Below are 26,213 nucleotides of genomic sequence, written 5' to 3'. Positions count from 1 at the left end.
TCTGTACCTTATATTGATTTAGATTGATTGATGTACATTGCAAGGTTATCTCAAGATATAATCATCATCATCATCAGACTCTCATGATGATGATGATTATATCTTGACATCCTCTTAAACTTCCAAACGCCACGATCTCGAGCCTTCAGCATTTAGTGGCTACCTGTCACCCGCTTGATGTCGTCAGTCCATAGGGTCTTCGAATTATGTGCCCAGACCATTGCCTCTGCATCATCGCAACTGGTGACTTCGAGTTTAGCTATAGTCGTTATAAATTAACTATTTTATTTATTAAGGCATACTTCTTGATCACTACGACCAGATCAACTTAACCCAGGTTCTTAAAATTAATTTAAAAACTCGAAATAGCTGTCGGGCTTTTGATAAATGTACAAGAACATTTACAATATTACGTGATAACATCTTGTATTACCTACTCTGATTACAAACCCGCACCAACTAGATTACTATTAGCGTCGATGCAAATTGCAGATAAATTAATTATTTCTGAATTTTAAGTAGATAATAACTTGGCTCTTACATTGTGATTGCAGAATTTATTGCTACTTGGCACTTTGGCACTAGGCATTAATTTGCATATAACACTACTTTACTATACTAGGTAGGTACTATCGAGGCCGGAAGTGAAACAATTCGTGGTAATATTGATCGAGGCATCAGCTGAGTCCTTTCGTTGTTAATTTAATTATGCATGCTCTTCTGAATCAAATTTGACAATGTTTTTCTATACTTTCTCGGTTTTGAAAGTTTCATAGTCGTGAAGTTCCTTTGTAAGAAATAAATGAATTAAAATCTGCTTTTATAAGGAAGATATTTTTAAATAAACGATGGCACTATTGTTCTTAGAAACGAATACCAAAACATCAAAACTAAATATTTAAAGCTCTCCATTCATTTATTATAGTCTTGTCTTCACGGACGTTGTTACCTTGCCTATGTGCAGCTCAAAAATCGATTGATATTTTAAATAATACAGCTATTTCCATGTAAGTGAAAGAACAAGCAATTATGTTAGAAACATATTGGCAGTAACTTTAGTGTGTTGTTGCTTCGTTTTATTTTACTCATAGTGTATGCACCGAGAAATATTATCAGAACTCGAAGTTGGCAAGACACTGTGTAAATTATTTTTACCAGGAACCTCTACACGAAGTAATACTGTGCTGTGGAGTGTCTATGATACAAAAGATGTGATGTAACACTAAAAAGACTTTCAATAACTTCATATGTTCATTCATAGATACACCATGTGTAATTTTTCCCAAATTATTAAGACACCGGAAAACTTACTAGCTATATTTTATTTAATGGAATCCCATTTCAAATGATTACTAGCTTAAGTCATAGACATTAATTTCAATAATATTTTTTTTATTAGCAACATCTTAGAATCTTCTATGCACGTATCTAGGGTAGCATCCACTCTGTGGGTATTGTGGTATTAAATAATTTCACTGAACCCCTAACAAATACTCGTAACTTTTCTACGGAACCCCTAGGATCCGAGAAACCTACTTTAGCAATTGCTGTATGGTGCCGTGGGTGCCGTAATCTATACTAATATTATAAAGCTGAAGAGTTTGTTTGTTTGATTGAACGCGCTAATCTCAGGAACTACTGCTCCGATTTGAAAAATCCTTTCATTGTTAGATAGCCCATTTATCGAGGAAGGCTATAGGCTATATATTATCCCTGTATTCCTACGGGAACGGGAATCACGCGGGTGAAACCGCGCGGCGTCAGCTAATACATATACTCCTCACGATACAGTAAATTTTAACTCGAGTTACTTCGCTGTCAATTCTTATGTGTCGAGTTTTGTCTATACTTACAGTTTTGTCAGGTGGTATCGGTTGGGTGTTGCCATCCTAACCGGTAGTATCAGCCCTAACGCATTTTAGATTTCATTTCAAATTAGCAATCAGGCTGGATTAGCAGTTTATAACACGCCCAAGGAAATTGTCTGTAACGTCAAATGTTATGTTAACGAAACATGATACAAGTCGTTGATTGAGTTGTAATTGGATAATTACTAAAGTTGATAAAAGTAATTTAGAAAGGGATTATTATGTACTAGCCAATATAGTAAGGTACGACGTAACTATTAACTATCATCAAGTAGTGCTGAATATTAAAAAGAGAATTATTATAAGATCTGTTTTAGAGTTCCTTGAAGAAATTTGTTACAGCTGTTGTTACAGAGTGGAGATGACATGATTTTATAATATTTGTCCTTTGGCAGTTTCTTCTTTACAATTGGTCGACATCTGAAGATCCTTTTCATTGTCGAAGTATTGTAGCGAACGAGTTTTAGTCTGTCTGTGGCACCATAGCTCCCGAACGGATTAAGCGATTTTAATTTAGTTTTTTTTTGTATGAAAGGTGACTTATGTGCGAGTGCTCTTAGTATGTTTGATTAAAATCGGTTGAGCCGTTTAAAAGTTTTGGGGGTTGAAGATGGGAAAGAATAATTGAATGTCTCTAATGAAAGCGCACTCTAAAAGAAGATTGATGACTTAATCGAGAGTGTAATTAATAATTCTGGGGTCTTTCAAAATTTTAAATTTTATGTCTTGTCAGATGATACATCATACTTATGGTATAGCATACTTTAATTATGCATTGGCTACTAGTGATACACTTAGCTGAAAGTGTCCTAGGGCCTTAAAGATAACGTCAACACGAATGATGGTGGGATTAACTTTCATATTTTGGAAACATTAACAAAGGGCTTAAATCAGTGCAAGTGCAACCTTAAGTGCAAGTCGTGTAAAAGATTTCAGACTACGTAGATAAATCAATGTAAATGTGTCAAGTCTGAATTGTGCTCGGTGCCCTGTCCTCGCCATACATTTCAAAATCTGTGCCGCGTCTAGGACTAATAGCCTATTGAGACCAACATTTGAATGTATTTAACGTATTGCAGATACATGACGAACTGTGAACGAGGTGACAAATGGTGACTGCACTTGCTGTGCGTTTTTATTAGCCTCAATAGTATGCACATTTTGGACATTATAGTCTTTCACATTTTCTACTGTTTTAGGAAAAACAATACAAAAAAATTTCAATTTTGTGATATAATATTTAGTGTCTCTTGTAGACATTTGGTTACTGGGACTTCATTGACAATTTAAAAGGAATATAGAAATTGTTGAAAAATATTATTGATTTTTTTACGTATTGTGCCTTTCAGATTTTCTCAGAAATTGTGAAAATTTTCAAAAATTAGAGCATTTAATTCATTTAAATAGAAATTTACTAACACAAATCTATTAACGGATTACACAAATAATCTCTTGCATTTCTTGTACCATTTCCCGTGATACGATTATACCTTTGATATATCATACCATAGTTATAAATTACTATAAATCTATTTTAGATTTTAGTGTAACTAAAGTATTCTTAAAACTCACATAAATAGCTGTCGGACATCTTCGGCAATATCACATACTAGTAAGTTGAACCTGAGTTTAATTATTTCACTGTACTACCCACTTTATAGGAATAATCAATTACTCGGTAGTTGATTCCTGGGATATTTAAAATGCTAATTGACTCTTAATTAAAACGTCGATTCGAAATATTCTCAAACGCGTTAATTCATTGTGCGATGGGTATAAATGATGTATGGTCTTCTGCGTGCAATTATTTTTTTCCTCGAAAGCTTATTGTTTAATTATTCTTTTACTGAGGACGTGAGTGGTATAAGATATTGTGGTTGTTTCTTTTCTATTTAATTCTTATCTTTCGATTAAGTTGACATCTTGTCTTGGCTCTTCACTAAGTCTTGGCCAGTAACATGGTATTTGGGCCTTCAATTATATTTTTCCTCGAAATTTTATCGTTTTCTGATTATTTTACTGAATATCTAAGCGTTGTAAGTATTACTGTTCCTTTTGTATTTCGTCTTTCTTTATATTTATTTTGATTGTTTGCAAGAAACGCTTTATGTAGTATTACAATCTTTTTAATATCAGTAAGTATATTAACAAAATTCAATTGACAGGATCAAAAGAAATGAAAATGCTTTCAGATTTTTTTTTGTTGAAGGATCAAAAGAAATGAAAATGCTTTCAGATTTTAAAATTGACTTATTTTTATTTTATGCGACACGTGCATTTAACTAAACTTACCTACTTTAAAACGGAAGAAAATGCAACATTTTTGATTTAGTTCAGATTCAAAAAGGTCCTGATGTCATAAAGAATTGTTATTGCCTGAAATTGTGTCAGTTTCGTGACCAAAGATCGTAAAACATTAAGCAGCTCCTGCTCGTTATATTTATGTTGGTATGCAATTGAACTTTATTGCTTGCATGCCCATTAATGTAACGGCCAGTGTAATGATATATCGTTACCAATTACCAATGAACTTTATATCAGATTTAATATAGCAATTACAATAAGCAGTTTCTTCTCAATGATCAATTCGAATTATTAATATTGATTTGTTGTATTTTTCAAGTTGTACAACTTGTCGTTAATTGGCTAAGCCAAGGAAATATATAAGTATTGAAAAAACTACATATATTACAGTATTAGACACAATATACATTCTGATATCCTGACAAAGTAATTTGAATGGAATACAATTGATTTTACATAAAGAGCGTCTATTCGTAGTATCTATATATATATAAAAATGATTTGCTGTTCGTTAGTCTCGCTAAAACTCGAGAACGGCTTAACGGATTTATCTTATCTTGGTCTTAAAATGTTCGTGGAGGTATAGGGAAGGTTTAAAAGGTGAGAAAAAAATCAAATAATTTCCGGGAAAACCCTAAAAACTGCCCTTTTCTATTTCCCATACAAACGTTTAAGAGTCAAGCGGTAGGGGTAGGGTAGGGGTAGGGTAGGGGCAGAGGTATAGAAAGGGTAGAGTAGGGATAGAGAATAAGTGCACTTATGTCAAAACGAAGCTTGACCGGGTCCGCTAGTTTATTATAATTTCCTTAAAAACAAAATGCAGTTTATTTTTTACTTTTACAACATGATAATTTTCAGCCTTAATTTTGCATAGGTATATAAAGATATATAAAACTTTTATTTTTGTGGTTGAATGACGAATAGAAATTGAAGCGATTTGTTCATTAGTCGAATCTAGTTAGTTTAGAAAAAAAAAACGTTAACGTATGTAAAAATGTAAATTGTTTACATTATTAGTGTTTACTTCAGTGTCGAGTTTTGTTGACACAAACGGTGATCTAGAGGGCACCGCGTGCAGTGTCATCAGACCTGCTCACTCGCCTTGACCGGGTCCGCTCCTCACGGAGAATCGTACAGGTTGAACTTTGCTTTTGATCTCCGTGTTGTCTCTGGTAGCATGTTTTGTTTTAATTTTTACGTTCTAAAGTGGAAATCGAATATCTGTGCTTTAAATAGAATGACTAAAAATTAAGTAAGTGCTATAAAACAAGAGCAACAAAAGGTAATAAATTCAAGTTTTGTAATTCTTTTATGCCTTTGGGTTTTATACGGTTTTTATCTTTTCTATCTAATCCAAGATCTTACCGTTTTCACATACAGTTTCAGAAAAGCTCTATTTATCATAATCAGATGTATAGAAGTTATCCGAAAATAAAAAAAGCTGCACCTTACCCAAATACAAGTAGTTGTGGGTCTCTCCTAGTATTCTTTCTCTCATATAAATGATAATACTTAAATTTACTGATTCTTGAAACTTTTGCAATTAGTATCTTTTTATCGTATAACAATTTTCGGCCATACCGCGATGCATTTTAATATATGATTCGTCCTGAGAATCCTGTCTCTTAAAATTTTGTGACGCCCGTAGCGTTCGATGTGCATTTCAAAACGTATGCATGAGTCCATACGTTTGTCCCGAATACATCGGGGCTTATTTGTGTCCCGACGGTATCTTTTTGTTTTCCACACTGACGCACGAACGGATTTGATGTGGGTCGACACGGTTGGAGATATTCTTGATTCTCCGATCGTTCATTTTGGAATATCACTGGATCGTAAGTGAGAACACGAGTTTCGTCAATGTCTCGTTTCCTGCCACGTGCGTTGTTTGTTATCTCCGTTTCGGGGTTTACACGAGCGTCTAATTTGAATAAATGATTTTTTTATTAGAGTCACGTCGATATATAGTTTATTCAATCGTGCCAATAAATCCTTAATAAATCGCCTCATTCGTGACCGTGTTATTCATTGCCTCTCAATCGCTGTGGAAGATCAAATAAAGAGTCGCTATTGTAGTATTGTAAACGCGATTGTGGCTTTTGCGTGCGTGCTTGACTTTCATACAACATTGTAGCACCAATTAAACTGAGTCTCGCTCCCGGCGTCTCATGCTGAATGTGGTGGTGGCTCCGCCGCGATCGTATTGATTACATAGACAGCATCTGATTGCATTTTATTTAAATTAAATATTTTCGTTAGTCAAAACACATCTTAATAAAATCAGTAGTCGCAAGAGCATTAATAAACAAAAAAAGAATTTTTAATATCGGTCGATAAATGACGGAATTATCGCTGGACATACATAAAAAAAAATACAGTCGAACGTAGAACCTCCTCCTTTTTGGAAGTCGGTTAAAACATTACATTACTATAACGTGTATTACTCTTACTGAATGAGAGGGGTTAGGCTAATAGTGCACCACGCTGGCCCAATGCGGATTGGCAGACACACGCAGAGAATTATGAAAATTCTCTGGTATGCAGGTTTCCTCACGATGTTTTTTTCACCGTTTCAGACACGTGATAATTAATTTCTTAAAATGCGCATAGCTGAAAAGTTGGAGGTGCATGCCCCGGACCGGATTCGGACCCACACACTCCGAAATCGGAGGCAGAGGATCACGGCTACCATACATCATTACTCTTATATCTGCTAGTATTTTCTTTATGGTAACAGGGATAAAACCCAAGACGCATTTTAAGCGCTGATACTGTGAAAGTTATTTGTTTAATCGCACTAATATTTTTAACATATTCTCTCTTCATTCTGCGGGCAATCAGAGGCATATTACTTGTAGTTTATATTATTCATAAAAAAACGGAGTGACCAACACATTATCTATGTACGTTATATGTTACCTTCCTAATTTGGGTTATATCCAAGACTGTGCTTCTGTGGATTAAATCGAGCAATTAAGAAGGTCTTGCTCACAATAGCTCCCGTTTCTTTTGAAAATCAACTCTTCATACTCATGACAGTTAATAAGTAATATAGGATGACAGTTAACGTCACGATGTACTATTTAATGAGTCGTCTTAAGTTTTATATTTGTACGATTTTCATTAAAAATGAACAATTTCCTCATATTTGAACCAAGTATCAGATGGATATTTTTCTCGATGCCAGTGCTCCAGTAGTGTCGTCGATATTGATAAATAGGGCACTCTGTTTAAGGTTGTTAGGCCAGTAACCCGCGCTACAAGTGGCCAGTCTACGCGGCCGCGGCCGGCTCGTCCCGTTATCACCACCGATATGGGTATGATTATAGTTAGAACATTGCACAAGTTATGTTTTCTTATCTCCGCGCGGTATGCAGTTACCAGCGTGTCTCTTTTATCTGCGGTCGTGAATAAACAAAATCTCATCTCTTGTTTTTTTTTCGAGTTGTGGTATGTTTTTACTTGTTTCAATTACTAACACGCAAAAAGCACGAGTTAAATCTTTAACGTGTTCTTTTTGTTTATGGAATGATTGCTTCGAAACGCTCACGACGTTTTTTAATGTGGTTTCGATGTATGCATGTGTTGTCAGTCTCATGTTAGAGTCACTTGTTCATGTGAAATCTATATTGTTTATATTCTCAGTTAGAAACCTTTATAAAATTGTTGATGCGTGCATTTCAATGCGTATAGAATATCTCTAATATCTCGTGTTCTTTTATTAAGATTAAATGGGATTTACCCTTTAAAACTTGTTGCCTGATAATGTACATAAATATGCTATTAAAATCTTTTGTAATACCACAATTATTTCTTACTAGCGGACGCCCGCGACTTCGTCCGTCCTTAGACCTATTTAATCCAGCCCTTACAGTAGTATCGCTGTAAAAACGGAGTTAATTTCTCCCGTTTTTTTCCAACATTTTCCTTCGCTGCTCTGCTCCTATTGATCGTAGCGTATGAAAATTATACTATAACCTGCCCAGGAGACTGAAAAATAATTGTACCAAGTTTCGTTAAAATCCGTCGAGTTGTTTTTGTTTGTATAACGAACATATAGACAGACACGAAAATTTTACTGATTGCATTTTTAGCATCAGTATCAATCACTAATCTCCCCTTGATAGTTATTTTGGAAATATATTTCATGTACAGACCTCTACAGATTTATTATAATTATAAGTATACATAACCATTGTCGAATCACCAATCGTATCAGCTGTTAATTAGTCTAGAATATTTTTAAGCGTTATAGTTAGAAAGAAGGGTGGAGATGTATTCTTGAGTCGGACTTTCTGTTGTCCTAGTCTAACACTCGTAGACTTGGGGGATTTTATAGGACTTATTAGTTTGACGTTTACTGTGGAGAATGGATTAAGTCTACGTCTGGCAGGAAGAGTGCAGTAGGTTCGTGTGTCCGTGAGGCGTGTGGGGCGCTGGTCATCGGCCTCATTGGCGAATTCGCGAGTGCAGTTAGCCGAACGAATTCGCATTAATATTCCGCGCCTGTGTCACCGAGAACTTTGGCGTATATCGTAGTCGTTTACGTGTCGATTGGCGGATGTTCCAATTTTTATGGTCAAGTATAACGACATTTCCTCACTTTATTTTTACTCTGTACGGGTACAGCAATTTTGCAAACACTAGCGATTTTTTGTGTACCTTTTGTCTCATGCGAATATGTGTTCTAGGCAAGTGAGTTCCATACTAGATGTCATTGCTTTCCATCAGGCATGACTGTAGTTAAACGTAAGGTACAATTAACCATAAAAACGAATGACAAATGTTATGGCATGTATGGGATTATCGTAAACTGATGCCAAATACGAACAACCGCTTATAAAAATAATTTCAGTTATGATTGTGCTAGTCTACTGTTGAGACTCGTAGCAGTGCGAAAATGATTTGCAGAATCACTTTTGGTTCTATATTAGTAGTCCAAATCATCTATCAATGTGCAATGGAATAGACGCGATTTGGACTTATCTAACAGTCGTTAGAATCGCATGCGCATACGTAAATAGAGAGATGCGCCTCCGAGTGTCTTCGGTAAAACAAACACGTTCCGTGTCGAATCGAGAGGGAATCTTCGGGGGAGGGCTGGCCGGTGTGTACGCAGCTTTCGTGTGTAAGTAAATGCGTGCCGCACAAAAAACGGCTAGGCGGCCAATAAAAACCCCGTGGAGAGAAGCCGAGGGGCGGGTGCACGGGTGCCGGTCTGCAGTATACCGCGACAGTAATTGCACGCTGCAGTCTCAGTGCGCCGGGCTGGGTGCGCGCACGCAGCCTTCACATCCCCATTTGCTTTTCCTCAGGAGTACGCCATAAAGTTTTCACCTCCCCCCATGCGCGCGCCGTTCGAGTACTGTGAATCAAATCGGTTATTAAAGAAACCGCGCGATTTATCTCCCAGTCTTTCAGACGTGATTGTAGTTTTAAAACTCGCAGAGGTTGGATTAGTTTAGTAAATATGACGTGAGTGTCGATGGATGTCTATAGTTAATTAAGTGAATGGGGCGCATTAATGAGCTTGTTTTCTGTTGTCGCAGTGCACCCGACGTCGCGGCTGAGTCCACGGGCGGGCAGGCGGCCCCCGACCCGCCTCCGCAGGACGGCGCGATGAAAGGCGTCGAGGCGACCCCTGAGGAACAGGAACGTCTGGCCACCGGCAACAACAATGGCTCGTTCGATTGCAAGATTCCACCGCCGGTGCAGAAGGTCGGGCCGCGGTCGGCGTTCCACTCCACGCGAGTGTTCATGCTGGTGTTCCTATCGGGATGGGTTCTGCAGGGCATGTTCCTCACGTACTTCGTGAGCGTGACCACGACAGTAGAGAAGCTGTTCAAAGTCGGCTCGAAGACTACGGGGACGTTGCTGGCGGCGACGGAGATCGGACAGATATGCACGGCGTTGTTCCTGACGTATTTGGCCGGGAGGGGGCACAGGCCGCGGTGGATAGCGTGCATGATGCTGGTGTTGGCTGTGGGGGTCATCGGCTGCGTGGTTCCGCACATATTGTACGGGACACGGCTGATGGACTTGGACGCTCACAGAGCGGGCGCGGCTCCGGTGTGCGCTATAAACGGGACCTCGTCAGAAGTGATATGTGACGCGACGCACGCGCAGAACACGGCCGCGCGGTCGTCCATCACGGCGGTGGTGATCCCGTGGCTCTTCATCTGTCTGCTGGTGGTAGGCGTCGGGCAGACGGGTATAGCGACGCTCGGGATACCCTACGTCGACGACAACGTCGGCAGCCGACAATCGCCATTGTACATGGGTGAGTTTTAGTAGTAACAATAATTGGCAGTTATACGTATAGGCATGCGGTTTTTTCATTCAATTTAGGAAACTTAGAGGTTGTTCTAATGTATGTAATGGTATATTGTGGTAAAGTTTTCTGGTAGGGAAAACGGGAAGTGTTAGAAGTAGTAGCTTACTATTTTTCCTTCGTGTATGCTAGCAACTAAATTTACATTTTAAACATTTATTGAGACCCTTAAGATTTGAGGCTTTAACTTACCTACTGCCTTTAAAAAATGGCCTGTCTAAATAGTTAAAAAAGACAAATACTCCGAAATCGGTATACTCGTCCAAATCAAACCATGGTGAATTTTCCTGTTGACATTGAATGTCTTTTCCTGATGATCGCAATATTAAATCTTCGTCTCTTAACTGAATAATAACATTAACATTCATTAGAAAGTAAACGTAATCTTCATCATCAGCCTATTTAAAGGGCTCACTATAGCCCTAAGCTTCCTTCCTTATAGAAAAGAAGATATGGAGCCCACCAGACCCACCAGGATGTTCCAATGCGGGTTGGCGGGTAACGGTGAATAATTTATACTTATATTATTATCCTCAGCAAAACTTTCAATCCAACCCACAACACCATTTAACCATACATCAAACCCCATAACTCACTCCGAAAACGGAGCATCTTCAAGAGAAAAAGTACTTTATTGCACACAAAAATCCAGTAATAAATAAAAACATTAAAACGATTAATTACTTAAACGCAATGCAAAGGCGGCCTTATTATTATAAGTAATCTCTACCAGGCAACCCCTGTCGAGATGACTTGCGAAGAAAGAGAGGGAAGGTGCAATATATATATTATATTATATGTATAAATTTATATATTTGTATATATAATACAAATACAAGAGATGTAGATAGATCTAATAATGTTCAGTTGTAGAGTCACTTCGTAATTTTTGTGCAGAATAACAGAATACCTAACACAATTATTTACTGTTCCTAACAAATGTCTACGAAACAACCCCTGCAACATTTAATAATCTCGATGCAAAATTATTCAAGTGCTGTAAACCATATAAAGGCTTGGTTGCGATTACAGCTTAACGGTTAATCGGTGGACCCAGATCCGAAAGTCGCCTGTTCGGTACTACTTCATTACACCTTCATCATGCCCCTCCCCCCATCACCCCCCTCTAGGGCAGTCTTGACGCTAACGAGCTAAAAAAGTTGTAAGGCTTTTATGTTGACAACATAGCGAGTGGCGTGTGTGCGACAATCATTTAATTCTGTAAAACCTTCCATGTAAATAAAAACTCAGGATTTAGCTCTCAAGAGAATAAAGAATTAAGTTTCCAAATATATTTGCTTCTAAGACGTATTGTTCGATTTTTATCGGGGTTTCATCATATCAGCCGATGGACGTTCACTGCAGGATATTGGCCTTTTGTAGGAACTTCCAAACATCACGATACTGAGCCACCTGCATCTAGCGAATCCATGGACTCGCTGTCAGTCCACCTGGTGGAGGATCGACGAACACTGCGATTTCTAGTGCGGGGTCGTCATTCCACCACATTGAGACGCCAACGTCCATCGGCTCTTCGAACTATCTGCCCCGTCCTTTGCCATTACAGCTTCGCGACTCGTTGAGCTATATCGGTGACTCTGGTTCTTCTACGACTTCTGGGTTTACGGAGTAACCATATTAGTCCAGTAATTTTAGGCATTTTAAACCCCAATCTGGGGAAAAAATCTGAATTTTCGTATGTAAACCTTTATTAAGGTGTTATTATGAAGACGTGAAAAATCGACACCGATATCGAGCCGGCTTAAAAAGTTACAAAGGTCAAAAGGTCACGAAAATCAGTTTTTCGCAAATATTTCGCGACCTATTGCTCGGAGGTCAATACAAGTCATTATAAAAATTGTTCTTCATAAATTTGTCTCTTGCATTTTTTCTGTGCAGGTTTTCCCACGATGTTTTTCCTACACCATTTGAGACACGTGATATTTAATTTCATAAAATGCACACAACTGAAAAGTTGGAAGTGCATGCCCCGGACCGAATTCGGACTTGCGCCGTCCGAATCGAAGGCACAGGTCAAATCCACTGGGCTATCACGGCTCAATTTAATTTCACATATATAAAAATATAGGACGTGTACTTTGTTTATTAGCGATGGTTTTCCGCTAACCATCAAGTAGGCCACTTGCTTGGTCAATTATTATTACAAAATAATGAATCCATATCGCATGCACTAGAGAGCGTGCGTATTATTCATCAAAGCGAAAGCCTTTTAAACCGAAAGTGGTATTCTCGTCTAATTCGCCACTGGCATGGCTTCCCACCTATTGTGGCAATTGTATAGAGCCGCCACATAATAGAGGCCTTTGCCCTCGGAGGAATAAGCTCATTACTTTTACTTCGACACCAGCGATACTATCGATTTATGCAGATGGCGTTGCGGGCGTTATTAGACACTATAGTTATCAGCTATTATATGTGTGTATGTAACTATAATGTACTAGATTAGGCGTAAGTACATATAACGCCCGTGACTTTATCTGCGTGGAAGCCTTTTAAAAGTTCTAAAAAGTACAAAAGGTCTCACATGATTTTTGCGTAACTTTTTTTTTTAATTATATATTTTTTACAAGTTAGCCCTTGACTACAATCTCACCTGATGGTAAGTGATGATGCAGCCTAAGATGGAAGCGGGCTATAGCGGGCTATAGCAGCCAGACCTGGACCAATCAAGAAAATCTCAATCTGCCCAGCCGGGGATCGAACCCAGGACCTCCGTTTTGTAAATACACCGCGCATACCACTGCGCCACGGAAGCCGTCAAACTTTTTAACTGTATTAGCAGCACATGCAACGAAAGCTCTCTTAATCCTTTATGATTATATAAGAGTGTTTTTACTCGTTTTTGCCACATTTTTTTTTGTTGGTTTGCTGGTCATATTAGCCGTAGCGTGATAATATAGCCTATAGTCAGTCTTCTTCGATGAATGGGCCTATCCACCACAAAAATAATTTTCCAATTCGAACAGTACTTCCTGAGATTAACGCGTCCAACCAAACAAAATAAGTCTTCAGTTTTATAATATTAATAGATTAGATTAGATTAGATTATTGTATTAATTTTTTTTCTGAATATTGTAAATTGTTTACAATATTCAGAGTGTAGGTGCCTAGTTGGCAAGATATTTTTAATTTTTAGAAGCAAATTGCTTCTAAAAATTCGTTATGTTCTACCCATTCTCTGCGGTCTCTTGTGATATTGCAGAACAATTTTCTATAATGGCACTTACCTATATTATATTTTGCGCTATAACTCTGATGGTAATTTTTTCGAACTGGCCAAACCCGTTTCAACTGGGAGAGACAATGTCCATGTAGGCTGCAACGTCCAAATAAGGTATCCAAATATATCTCTTGGACGTGTAGTGTATACCGATATCAACTAAGCTACGTACTACATAATCTATATATATCTATCTATATCGTCGTCATCAACCCATATTCGGCTCACTGCTGATCTCGAGTCTCATCTCAGAATGAGAGGGGTTAGGCCAGTAGTCCACCACGCTGGCCTAATGCGGATTGGCAGGTTTCCTCACGATGTTTTCCTTCACCGATTGAGACACGTGATATTTAATTTCTTAAAATGCACGCAACTGAAAAGTTGGAGGTGCATGCCCCGGACCGGATTCGAACCCACACTCTCCGGAATCGGAGGCAGAGGTCATATCCACTGGGCTATCGCGGCTCTTCTATCTATCTATATATCTATTCTTATAATGAAACTGTAACAGGTCAAATTCTGTAGACACTGTAAACATTGAAGATATTTTGAAATTGAATTGAATTGAATTGGTTGGAAGGGGGGGGGGGGGGGGCATATATAATACTGAAGCCAAAATATATTTTTTATTTTTTGTATGTCCGTATTTTATGTTGACCGGGCATTAAGCTGAAGCTACTGAATGAATTTGAACGAAACTTGACACGATTTGAGATCTTAACACGAAGAAGGTAGGCGGAGAAATAGGTGTTGAAAGTTTGTATGTTTAGTATAAGTATTTCATTTTTCAAGTGACATTTGTAAAAATTGTTATAATGTACTGGCAAAAAAAAATACTAAAAATAAAGTCATTCGAGATTTTTCAAAATTCTACCCCTAAAAGGTTAAAAAGGGGTTGAATATATAACAGGGGTTTTTAATATAAGTCGTTCATGTTTTAGTTAGTGGATTATTTAGTTATATAAAAAACATGCGAAAATAGAAGAGGGTGAAATAGGGGTTGACAGTTTATGTCGAGTTTCATGAGGACGAAGTCTCGTATGTAATATAAGAATATTTTCATTATCATCATTAATCATTTGTGAATTTTGCCAGTTTTAAGACGAAGTATTTCTTTACTTTTAAATTTTTTTAAAGAAATACATTTTATAATTAACTGACGATTAATAATTCTTTCTTAACAATAGACAGATGTTACAGTTAAAGTCAAACATACTAGCACAAAAGCTTGTAATTAGCAAACCAAACTTCCCAAAAAAACTCATTTTGCAATTAACATTACGTTAATAACAGCTTTTTTACCATAGCCGCTCAAAACTAAGGTCACTAAACATATGTTCGCGGTTACAACAGTTGGTACTCGTAGTTATTATAAACAGTCGCATAGACATTGACGGCCTCCGTGGCGCAGTGGTATGCGTGGTGGACTTACAAGACGGAGGACCTAGGTTCGATCCCCGGCTGGGCCGAAGTTTTTCTAATTGGTCCAGGTCTGGCTGGTGGGCTTCGGCCGTGGCTTGTTACCATTCCACCGACAAAGACATATCGCCAAACGATTTCTTCTTACATTGCATTATCACTTAGGTGAGATTGTAGTCAAGGGCTAACTTGCAGAGAATAAAAATAACACATGTATCATTTCATGTGTTACTAGTATATTATACTAATATTATAAAGATATAAAGTTTGTGATGTTGTAGGGGGTTATCTCTGGACCCATTGAATCGATTTTGAAAATTTTTTTACCAATAGTAAGCTACGTTATTTGTGAGTGTCATATGCTATATGTTATCCCCTTACTCCTACGGGTTTGGGAACTACGTGGGTTAAACTGCTGAGTATGTTAAATACATATAGTTATTACATTAAAAAACCTGCACTAGCTAGACTTACCTCATTTTATATTTGCTGAGAATGTTGTGGGATCTTCTCGGACCAGGGCGCTTTGGAACCCTCGTAACTTTAGTTTTAAGTTTTACTTAAAACTAAACTTTTTTATTTAATTTGTCTCATATTGAGATGTCCAAAGTTTATACATCAGTTTCTTTATGATAAACGCTTAGCGTTCGATTTAGATCACAAGCTATTAAACTGTGAGTCACAGTGTGTGAAAGCCACATTAAAACCTGTTCTGCGGTTTTTCCGTGACGCTGTATCATACAGACAGACATAATAGAATGCTTTTTTCCCTCACTTTTGGTCGCAGTGATGTTTTGGTTTTTAGTAAGCACTAGAGAAAACAAAGTTGTTTTTAAATTACAGGCAGACAATTCAACTTTTTTATTTATTTATTTATTGAGGAAAATCAATTGCTAATACATTAAGTCCATGCATGTAATTATGTACATTAATAAAGTAAATGAATGCTTAGCTACTAATAGCTTTCACAACGTTCACAATTTTCAAGTGTATTTTAAGTATTATGTCTTTAAGTTCGTTAACTAAGTATATGTAGTCGTTTCTAATAATTCTGTTACAATATAATATAAGATTTATATTAGTATTTGAATCAATATGAACACTAAATATCTTAATTATACCTAATGTATTTATACCGTAAAAACTATTTTAATAACGGAGCTAATGCTGTGCGTTGGAATGACAGCTGTCAACTACTTTTTTATATGTATACTGATATTATGTTATCGCTAAATATGACCCGAGTGATCTGTTAACTCTCCTTATCGACAGGATACATTTCTTCAGAATAATCATTATTATCATTTCTATTTATACACTGCTGTTAACTCTGACCTGATAAGACCAGTTAATGTGACATGATAAGACCAAAATCGTGAGGAAACCTGCATACCAGAGATATTTCTTAATACTCTGCGTGTGTGAAGTCTGCCAATCCGCATTGGGCCAGCGTGGCGGACTATTGGCCTAACCCCTCTCATTCTGAGAGGAGATTCGAGCTCAGCAGTGTGCCGAATATGGGTTGACAATGAATGAATGTATGACTATATATTGTAGTATAGGTACGGTTGGCAACCCTAGCAGTAAAGCGTGAGCGCATGCGTTTGTGTGTTTACGAGATAGCGTCAGATACGATGCAAGCCGCTCGCACTATTTTAGTATTTGGGCCTGTTTCACGTGATCTTTAACATTTCAATCGTCGATACCATGCTCGTATTGCGCAATATGACGCATGTTCTTGTGAATGTGTGATCTTTTAATCATTTAAGTAAAAATAATTGTTAAATTATTTTTAGTAGCAACGCCATCGCATAGATTTTTTGGGTATTAGTGTATGAAGAAAGAAAGAACACATAAATCCAAAAAAAATATTAAGATGCACAAAAGGTGACCTTATCGCTAACAAGAGATCTCTTCCAGATAACGTAATGAAGAAACTAATAATATTTATAAAGATATAGAATTAGGGTGAACAGAAGTAATAGAGAAAAGGAAATAAAATTCACGCATAACATAAGAAAATAGTTTAAATATGTACAAAATCTTAAGAATGTTGTACACCAATGTAAAATCTTACGAGACAGAATCTATAAGATCTAACTCGACTGCTAAAAAAAATTTAGACTTTCGTTATACAATGTCTTTAGTTCTTAAGATTAGAATTGTATAAAAACTTATAAAGAATTTAAATTGGGCGCTAAACACTAATTGACAAGAACCGTCAATATCCATTCAGAGTTTTTTACGTGATTCGACGACAGACAACAATGTTAAAAATCTGTTTTTGTTTTATGCTACTGCTGTAAATAGTCGATTTCGACACATTTATATGTATATAGCAATCCTAATGGAGTTAAGTATTTCTGTGTAGTGTCATTACCTTAATATTTAATATGAATACAGGGCTTCATCTAATATATGAAATTATCTAATGTTTGGAGGCGATTGGATCAGCTTCCACCTTCATTGAGGAAGTAAATGAAATTGCAATGATTAAAACCGCACGCTAAAGGTAACGATTAAAACCATTGTAAACTATGATGATTTATGATGTTATTAAAAGAGTTAGTTTTGGGTCTATAACCGTCGACTGGTGGTAGAGTCACTGCTAAAAGACGAACCTGAAGAATAAGAAGGAAAGCTTTATTGCACACAAAACAAATAATAACAGAAAAAAGTACACATGTGAGTAAAGGTGGCCTTATAGCTAAAAGCAATCTCATACAGGCAACTGATGTTAGAAATTTAGAAAAACTAAGGGACAAATGTGCTTGCGAACTTTGGAATAAATGAATTTAGAATTTTGTTTTGGAATCTCAAATTTTCGTATTTCGGGCGCTGAATGTTGCATCGTTGATTGTGAATCAGGCTGCATACAAAGTCAGCTTCGCACCGTGCATGCGCATCGCTGTTGCCTCACAAACTGTCACGAATGCATCACCGGCACTAACACGCACCGTGCATTAGCTGGACACAAACGGTTCAAGACCGCTTATTGTTGCACAAGAATCTCCAAACGGTAGATATAATTTAGACGTTTATTTGAACTATCAGCAAAAATCAAAGATATTAGATAGAATTTAAAAATTTACTTATTTCAACTATCAACAAGATCTAGGCTGGTACTTCTAAGATGTGCTAGGTAAAATGCCTATTAATATTTATTGTTAGTTCCATTTATTTTACTCGTAGGTGAGCAACGGACTTTGACAAAGTGTTTTTAGTTTACGAGATACAATTAGGGGTTTAGTTTGGATTTTCGTTGTTAGCCGTTCGCTTATTTATTGGTGCATCATATACCTATGATTTTACTATATTGTAATACGTTGAATGACTTATTTCATTACAAATGGTTCACACTGATGGATCCCCCTGTTCTTCACGTATTCTACCAATTTAAACGCTGCTTAGATTTTTAGCTAAATTTGATGAAAAGAAAAATAATAAAATTCCCATTGATGTAGAATATGGTATCGCGCCGCCCCACAAATTTGTTTTTGTTATAAATATGTTTCAAACGAAACAGTTATAGCAGACAAAATCGCGAATGCAGTTATGACAAGCGTCATAACCGCTGTCATATCCGTGATATTGGCGCGATCACCATTCACTTGTCACCTACATGTCTCGAATGCAACGTGTGCTTATGCAACTTTCTGCCTTATCGTGTTTCTTCTTGTAATCATTTGTTGCGGTGCTTGGCGTAGGTCAGTTTCTACACTACGTCTAGATTAGATTACAAATAACACGATTTGTTACTTTTCTTTTTATTGAGTGACAAGTTTGGACATGTTCTTTTTTGTTTGTTCAATGACAAGTTAGTCCTCGATGGCGGTCTCTGTTGAATGAGAAAGATGTACATACTTCAGAGAGGTACAGGATTATTCTACCCATACCTCTAGCAGTTTCTACGCTTCTAATACTATTTTAACGAAATGTTTTAGAGATATTTCAATTATGTGTATCTCTGAATAATCGTGCCTTGTGCTAAGTTTGCAAAGCAGCAGCACCATTGAAAGTCAATATTATTCAAATCTTAGTTTAATTTTATGGATATTCGGATCAATATCATCTACCTTCTGTATTCTATCAGATAATTACTGGAAACAAACAAAATTAGCATTACTAAGCCTACTTAAAATTGAAAACCTAATCTGAATCAAACTATCTGTAAAGTAATCTGAATTTTTTTTTTAAGTAAAAGATGCCGAAACAAGCTATACACCTGAAATTAAGTGGCCTATAATAATACAGCAACATTTCGCAGGGCGTACAATATACATCACTACAATCACTGCTCTACGTCCATTGTGTTAAGCATCATGTGATTGTAATTTCACAAGTAAACCCTTAAAACTGGAACAGCAAAGCTGAAGAAATAGTATGGCGGTAGTATTTCGGACTCTGTTGCTGTAAATAGCTGTACAACTGAAAATGCAATAAGACAGTAAATCTACGTATTTTAAAAATGTTTAGTAATTCGGCAATATATCGATGCGTACATTACGTTTCATAAGCATTTTGCATAATGATTTAATTTTCTCAACTCCAGTGAAACATGCAACAGCGTTCAACGTTTACTACCAAGAACACGCGGCCAGCACATAATTGGTTGTTAACGAAAACAAACAATTAGCTATGAGCTACTGTGTCTCTACAAATACACTGATATGCCGTTTCAGACATTTAACACGTAACATAAATGTACCTACATGTACTACAGTACGCTAAGCTTTATTAGTTCCGTACTTACCACTGTCTGGATTTACGCAGTCCATGTTTTTCTTTCCTTCTCTTTAAATATTTTTTTTGTTTAAACAATTTCGGCTTTAGATATAAACAATCGTCTCCTCTTAATAATACTTGTACCTAAGTGTGACAATTTTTATGTTTATACGTTAGTTACTCCATCACGCAAAAACTTGATGATATTTGGAACAGCGAACAGATATAATTACAATCACGGAAAATTAATATAAAGTCCTTAATAAATAATTAAGGGCTTACCGTTGGTGGAGGAAATCAACAACAAGCAAGGTATCCTTACATTCATCTGCCGCGCTATAATAAATCCCGAAATCTCCTATTGGCTGTCCTACTACTCAAAATTTGTATTTGAATTTGCTTTTGTTCTATATACGGAATGCTTTATCAACTAATTTTACACTTCAGGCGTGTTTTTTAAATATTTGGTCAGGTGGGTTCATTGAAACTGACTCAACTCGCGCGTTATGGGAAAGAATTAGTCATCCTTCCTAAAACTATTTCTCCTCTACAGTGCGTTGAACTGGCGATCCTTTGTGGCTATAAAGAGTTTATAGCTTTGACACCTAACCTTGTGGCGATACTGTTTGTTGTCGGACCATTTTGTATGCATTTGTTATGTTAATACAGAACAACAGAAAAAACAGCAAATTATTATTATTCAGATTCAGCTTAGTATCATATTTTTGAAGATAATGATCTGAAATATCTATAAATTATGCTGATGATTTGAATAATGTTTACATAAAAAATAAAACAGAAACAGAGATGCAAAAGTTCACTGCCTAACCTGAGGACGATTACGAAGTAATTGTTATTGGAGAAGGAATTTTCAATTACCTAGTTACTATCCTAGCGCATGCCACTGCTATAAAAGTAGGTTTACATTAACCTATTAATATTAAAATTGTGAAATTTTGTTCGTTTGTATGTCTTTAAGATTGTGTATGTTTTTAACAGACCTGAAGACTATCGTCTAATTTCTTCAATGTAGGCGTTTTTAAAACGTATGACGATACGCATTCAGTCACATGTATAAATGTTAAATTGCCTACCTTAATCTAAGACTTTGTGGTGAATTATAAAAATTTCATTTAAAGAGAATTAAAACACCAAATCTTTAACCTAACATTTACCGCAAAACACGCATTTAAAATAACAAATGCCAATCCAAATCGGATCAATATTTTTATAATAAAGAAGATCTTGGACGTCCAAATCCAAGTAAGTACATATACGGGAAGCTCCTTTGATAAATCGGTTAACAATGATTTATGGTAGCGAGTGTATTGAACTCGCGTACGTGTAAAGATATAAAATACTTTAGTCATCAATTTATATTTAAAAAAATAGAGATATTATATCTTTAGTATAGCCACTGCAATTTTATATTGCACTCGCAGTAAACAGGTGGACTTATGCGACTCGTACGTTTATTTTCGCAATGGTTAATGAATCTGCGTTTATTGTCGTTCAGTTTTTACGTCCAAAAACGAATTACGTATATGCTTAATGGCGCGTTTCGTCATTTTTGACAGTGTTGGGTGTTAATTCAGAGGTATTCAGCGCATTGCATGCTCTTAATGATTTACCGGAACCGGCGCCCGCTGCGAAACAGATACCGAAATGAGTTGCGGGGAATGCAAATCTCGCTCGGACAATTTTAATCTATAATTAAAATAAAAATTAAAACACAACCCGCTTTAACCGTTCGTTCGATGCAATTTCAGATACTTTGGTACGCATTTAAGAGTACTTATGATTAAAAAACTGCAGTGAGCCGCCGACTTTTTTGGAGAACGGTTCTCGGGCCATTATTCATTGCGGAGACGTACGCTGATAATGTGATCGTACATTTTATATTCCTTTCGCCGTAGTGCGCGTGAGCCAAACGCGCCCGATTCGATTTTTGGCAAGCGTCGCAGTCGATTTCGGCGAAAGATTACATTTGGGACCTAAGTACTTGATTGTTTTTCGGTCACTCACCCTATGGCGGTTCTTTGTAACTTCTTTTTTTATTATAACTTTCAATTTAACACGAAAAAGTGGGACAGATATTTATTCAGTCATCGACCCCGCCAATTATTTTATTTTCCCTTCAAACACGCTGGGCCTTTATTGATTATAGTTGGAGATAATGCCGTGTGAGATGTAGCTCTAATTCTAGGAGTTTGTCGGTCGGAATTCGCCTGTTGCCGCGAGAATGTGGTTGTTTAACGAGGTCTTTAGACGGCCGTAATTCCTGCGATGATTTGACGCCCTGCGTTGCATGTTGTACAATTAGCCTTCCTAGCTTGCAAGTCTATTGAGATAATCGTTAGATACTTCATTATGCGTGCCAGTATCCAGATCAATTTACATAATACCAGCCTCCGAGTTGTTCATTACTGCTATTAATATTTACAGAGGCGACTCACCAATAATGCGTTTCCTTGAATTAATTCAATCAACGTGGCATGCTAAGGGATTGATGGGTTGCATGTTTAATTCGGTCTTGTACAGAATGGTCGTTGCGAAATTAAGACTGTGTTACGTAATGAACGTATCATTTCTGTTTTATTAACTTTTAACTCACTCACTTAAATGGCATGTTTGCAAAATGTTATTTAGTGTGTAATCAAGAGATTACACACGTGCAAGTAAAATTTTGCGCCAAACATGTGTTAAGTTTTATTTAAACCTCTTATTATTTCTTACTATACTTTCGAATAGTTTTGTAAACGACAGAAACAATTTTCTAGTTGATCTCGGCGAATGATTTTTCTAACTTTTATTAATGTTGTTCAAGAATTATTACAAAGTCACCTTTTAATACTAGTACCTACCTACTGAAACTCTATTATGTAAAAAAACTCACATGTATATTGTGCATTGACGTGTTCTGAGCGAGCTCATGTTAATTCATAGGGGCGACTCTATTCGAGTGAAATTAACATCTCCCGCAGCACCATAGGTTTTTCCTATTTGATAAATGCCATTTATCAAATCTATTAGCGGCACAGTGCCTTAGCCGCAAATGGGTAACAGATAGATAAACTTACTTTCGCATTTAAATTGGATGGATGGATTTTTTACATGTAGTATCATATTTTTTATTTGTTAAATATATTGTTACCAATATAGTGTTGGCAAACAACGCTACTTAGTTACCTATCAACCTACTATGTATCAACGAAAGAAGCGATATTTGAATAGGGATGATGAAAGTTTTTTAAATTGTATATAAATTAAGAGTATACTAATAGTAAAGCAATTTTGTAAAAGGAACAGGGTATCTGCGATCATTACTTTCGGAGCTACAGGGACTTAAAGAGTCAGATTTGCGGCGCTGCCGCGGATCCCTGAAAAACGCCCCATACAAAATGGCTCGTACTAATGACGTCATAGGCAATGTAGTGATCGTTGATTTGTATGCGCGTTCAAACAAAATTACTAATATCTTTTTATTATACACTTATTTGTGTGTTTATGCTTATAGTTCATAAAAAATGTCACATTTAATGTAAGGAAGCTAAAACTGTATGAATTTTCATCTAATTACGATAAAATATTTTTAATAGATTTTGAAATTTTATAATCTCATTTATTTTGCAAATATCCAGACAATCTTTGCTTTTTATGTATAAATTAGTTAACATTGACCCTATTTACTTGAATGTATCATAAAAATGAATATATTCAAACCTAGTCATCATCCCCATTAAAGATGTTTCCTATCCAAGTAACAATTTAGCCCTCAGATACATTTTGCAACCGTTTTTCGAATGATTCCATATAATTGAGTAAAATTAGATCTTCTTTGATTTCAGCTATCACAATTGGGACTAGAGTGATTGGACCAGCGTTGGGATTCCTCCTGGGGGCGCTGTGTACGAGAGTTTACGTGGATCCCCTCGCTAACCCTGAGTTCGAGTACACTGATCCGAGATGGGTTGGTGCTTGGTGGCTTGGTAAGTTTCATTTAACTGACTTCTGGCGTGGCGACGCGTCGCCATGATTTTCTGTAGAATTTCGCCCGAGGATGGCGTTGAGCAAACGAATAAAAACTGACTTTTGTTAATGATAGAGTTTACTTTTATTTGGCTATAGACAAAAGAATATATTTTTAAAAAGTTCGAGTGCCAAGGTAGGTAACCGTAGGGTAAGACTTTTCCAAGTATGTATCAAAATGGATTTTGTTTGTACACATGATATGAAATCGTATAGGTATAAAAACCGGAGATTTTCTAAACAATAATCACAATCTTGAAGTTGAAGAAGCGAAAAAGTCAGTGAACGAATACGAGAATTGCTTCTGAGTAAAAACTATTTGATAAGGGGTATAACTATAATTAAAATCTCTTAATTAAAATTTTAATAACAAGTTTTGTTTACTAAAAAACCCTAACGACGTGACGTATTCAGAAAATATTTTTCTATGTTCTTCTACGAGTTGCAAAACCTAAAAACAATAGAACTCACAACCGTGGCCGTATGATTTTGCACATTTTCTAGTTTAGTTTAAATTGCTTGTGCTTTATTAATAGTTGCTCCTGTAATTGCCGATGTCTGGCTTTTGTTTTGTTTTTATCAACGTTATCTTACTCATCGCATGTTCAAGCTTCGAGTAATAAGTGATTTAACATTTTATATTCGCTGCTGTCTGATGTATTATGTATGGCGTTGGTTTTTTTTTACAGAATTAACTTATCGCTGGTGGCGTGTTCATAGTGATGTTATCTAGCAAAACATAAGACTAATTATTTATATATATCACCTTTTGAAATAGTGTTACATGCCAAACCGCCAACATCACAATGCACTCCGTTTCACGCAAGCAATTTTTCATTCCCAAGTAATATCAGTACTTTGTGCAAAAAGAAACGCAATAAACATACAAGTAGTATGAAAACAAAATAGAAACGATTACCATTAACAATTTCAGCTCCAGGCAGGTTTCACTTATTGTTCTTTTAAAAAAACTCATATTTTTTAAAAATATCGAAAATGTGTCCGGCGATTTTTTAAAGGCCACCGTTATTTATATTGGGTTTTTAGGTAAATGATTGTTATTGTTGTTATCATAAATGGGTTAATTCCCATTCCCAGGCTGCTGTAATGTACTAACATTCTCTACTGCTCTGTTCACCACAAGTTGTCATATTTCAAGTGTAAACGTTCTACATCCTCAATGTTATTACTTCTTTGACTTGCGAACAGAATTGAAGAGAGGCCGGTAATGTCCCATTGTAATATTACCTGTGTTCGGTGTAGCAGTTGGAATTCCTCCGGCCACACGTCGCGGAACTGTCAGCTACCGTTACTCAAGCATTGGCTCAGATTTGCGCGCAAAATTCACGAAGAAAGCATGCACGTGACAAAACTACAAAGTGGATGCGTGCACATCGCCACTGTGTAAAATTTGCAACTGACTCCGAACAATCGAGTCCTTAATACCTTTAGGGCACGGTTCGGATTTCCTTAATATTTGTTTTAAAATCATCTTTGTCACTATAGAAAACTGCGCCAGGCGTGCCTTGGCTAGCAATAAACTGAATTCGCAAATACTTATTGAATGGTTCCGCGTATTTCCTTATTGTTTGAAAGTATGCTTGTGAATGGAGCCTGGAATTTTAATAAGCTTTTTCACGGCACCTTTATTTCTCTAAGTGCCGCTTTTACTATTTCTTGTTATTTTTTGTCCGTCTTTTGCCTTTTGTTTGTATCGTATCCAGTTTCATTTAATCATAATATATTTAGAATATAATATTATTTTCATATAATTTTTGAACGGCTTTATTTTATTTCTGTTATTTGTAACACCACATGTAGGGTTAGACCAAACTATATTTTCAATTCTGTCAATAATGTGTAAATAGTTATTTCCAACAAAAATAATATAACTATCTGTTTTAGCACACATTTAGTATCATTACATTATTAAAGATAAAATCGTTGATAAGATTGATTCAGTTATTATTTATTGATACATACTGACAAGTCATTTCAGATTTTGCATTTCTGATTAATGATGGTCAATATCGTTAGATATTACAGAGAAGTAGCAAATTGTTGATAGCGCTTGATTTTAAATTAGCAATGTACCAATTTCAACTTGAGAATATTAAGTTTGATGATTTTCTGAGAGACAAATAAATTTGATTGTTAATTATTATGTGTTGTGTTTTGGTCGTTTGATTTTTGTATTAAAGAGATTTGGATTTTAATGTTGAATATATACAAATGGCAACTCCCACTTTTGGTTTCGAGTCGTGTGCTGCGCGAATAGTGAATTATGCGTTTCAGC

The 26,213-nt window shown here is 36.4% G+C and overlaps 1 protein-coding gene across 3 annotated transcripts in view; it reads left to right on the top strand.

Moving 5' to 3' along the window:
• Positions 1-26,213, top strand: part of LOC112044399 (solute carrier organic anion transporter family member 74D) — a 78,197-nt gene that overhangs the window by 37,610 nt on the left and 14,374 nt on the right. For 2 of the 3 annotated variants that reach the window (XM_024080238.2, XM_024080237.2), the window contains exons 2-3: positions 9,722-10,452; positions 23,737-23,877. In XM_024080238.2, the coding sequence (XP_023936006.1) occupies positions 9,792-10,452; positions 23,737-23,877 (802 nt within the window). In that variant the 5' untranslated portion in view covers positions 9,722-9,791. Of the gene's footprint in view, positions 1-9,415; positions 9,648-9,721; positions 10,453-23,736; positions 23,878-26,213 lie in introns of those variants that run through there. The other variant, XM_052891496.1, reaches the window with a different exon arrangement.

The sequence above is a fragment of the Bicyclus anynana genome, chromosome 1 (assembly GCF_947172395.1).
Source record: "Bicyclus anynana chromosome 1, ilBicAnyn1.1, whole genome shotgun sequence".
In the NCBI taxonomy this organism is placed as follows: Eukaryota; Metazoa; Arthropoda; class Insecta; order Lepidoptera; family Nymphalidae; genus Bicyclus; species Bicyclus anynana.
Note: the sequence above shows the minus strand (reverse complement) of the source record. Positions and strands in the feature narration are given on the sequence as shown.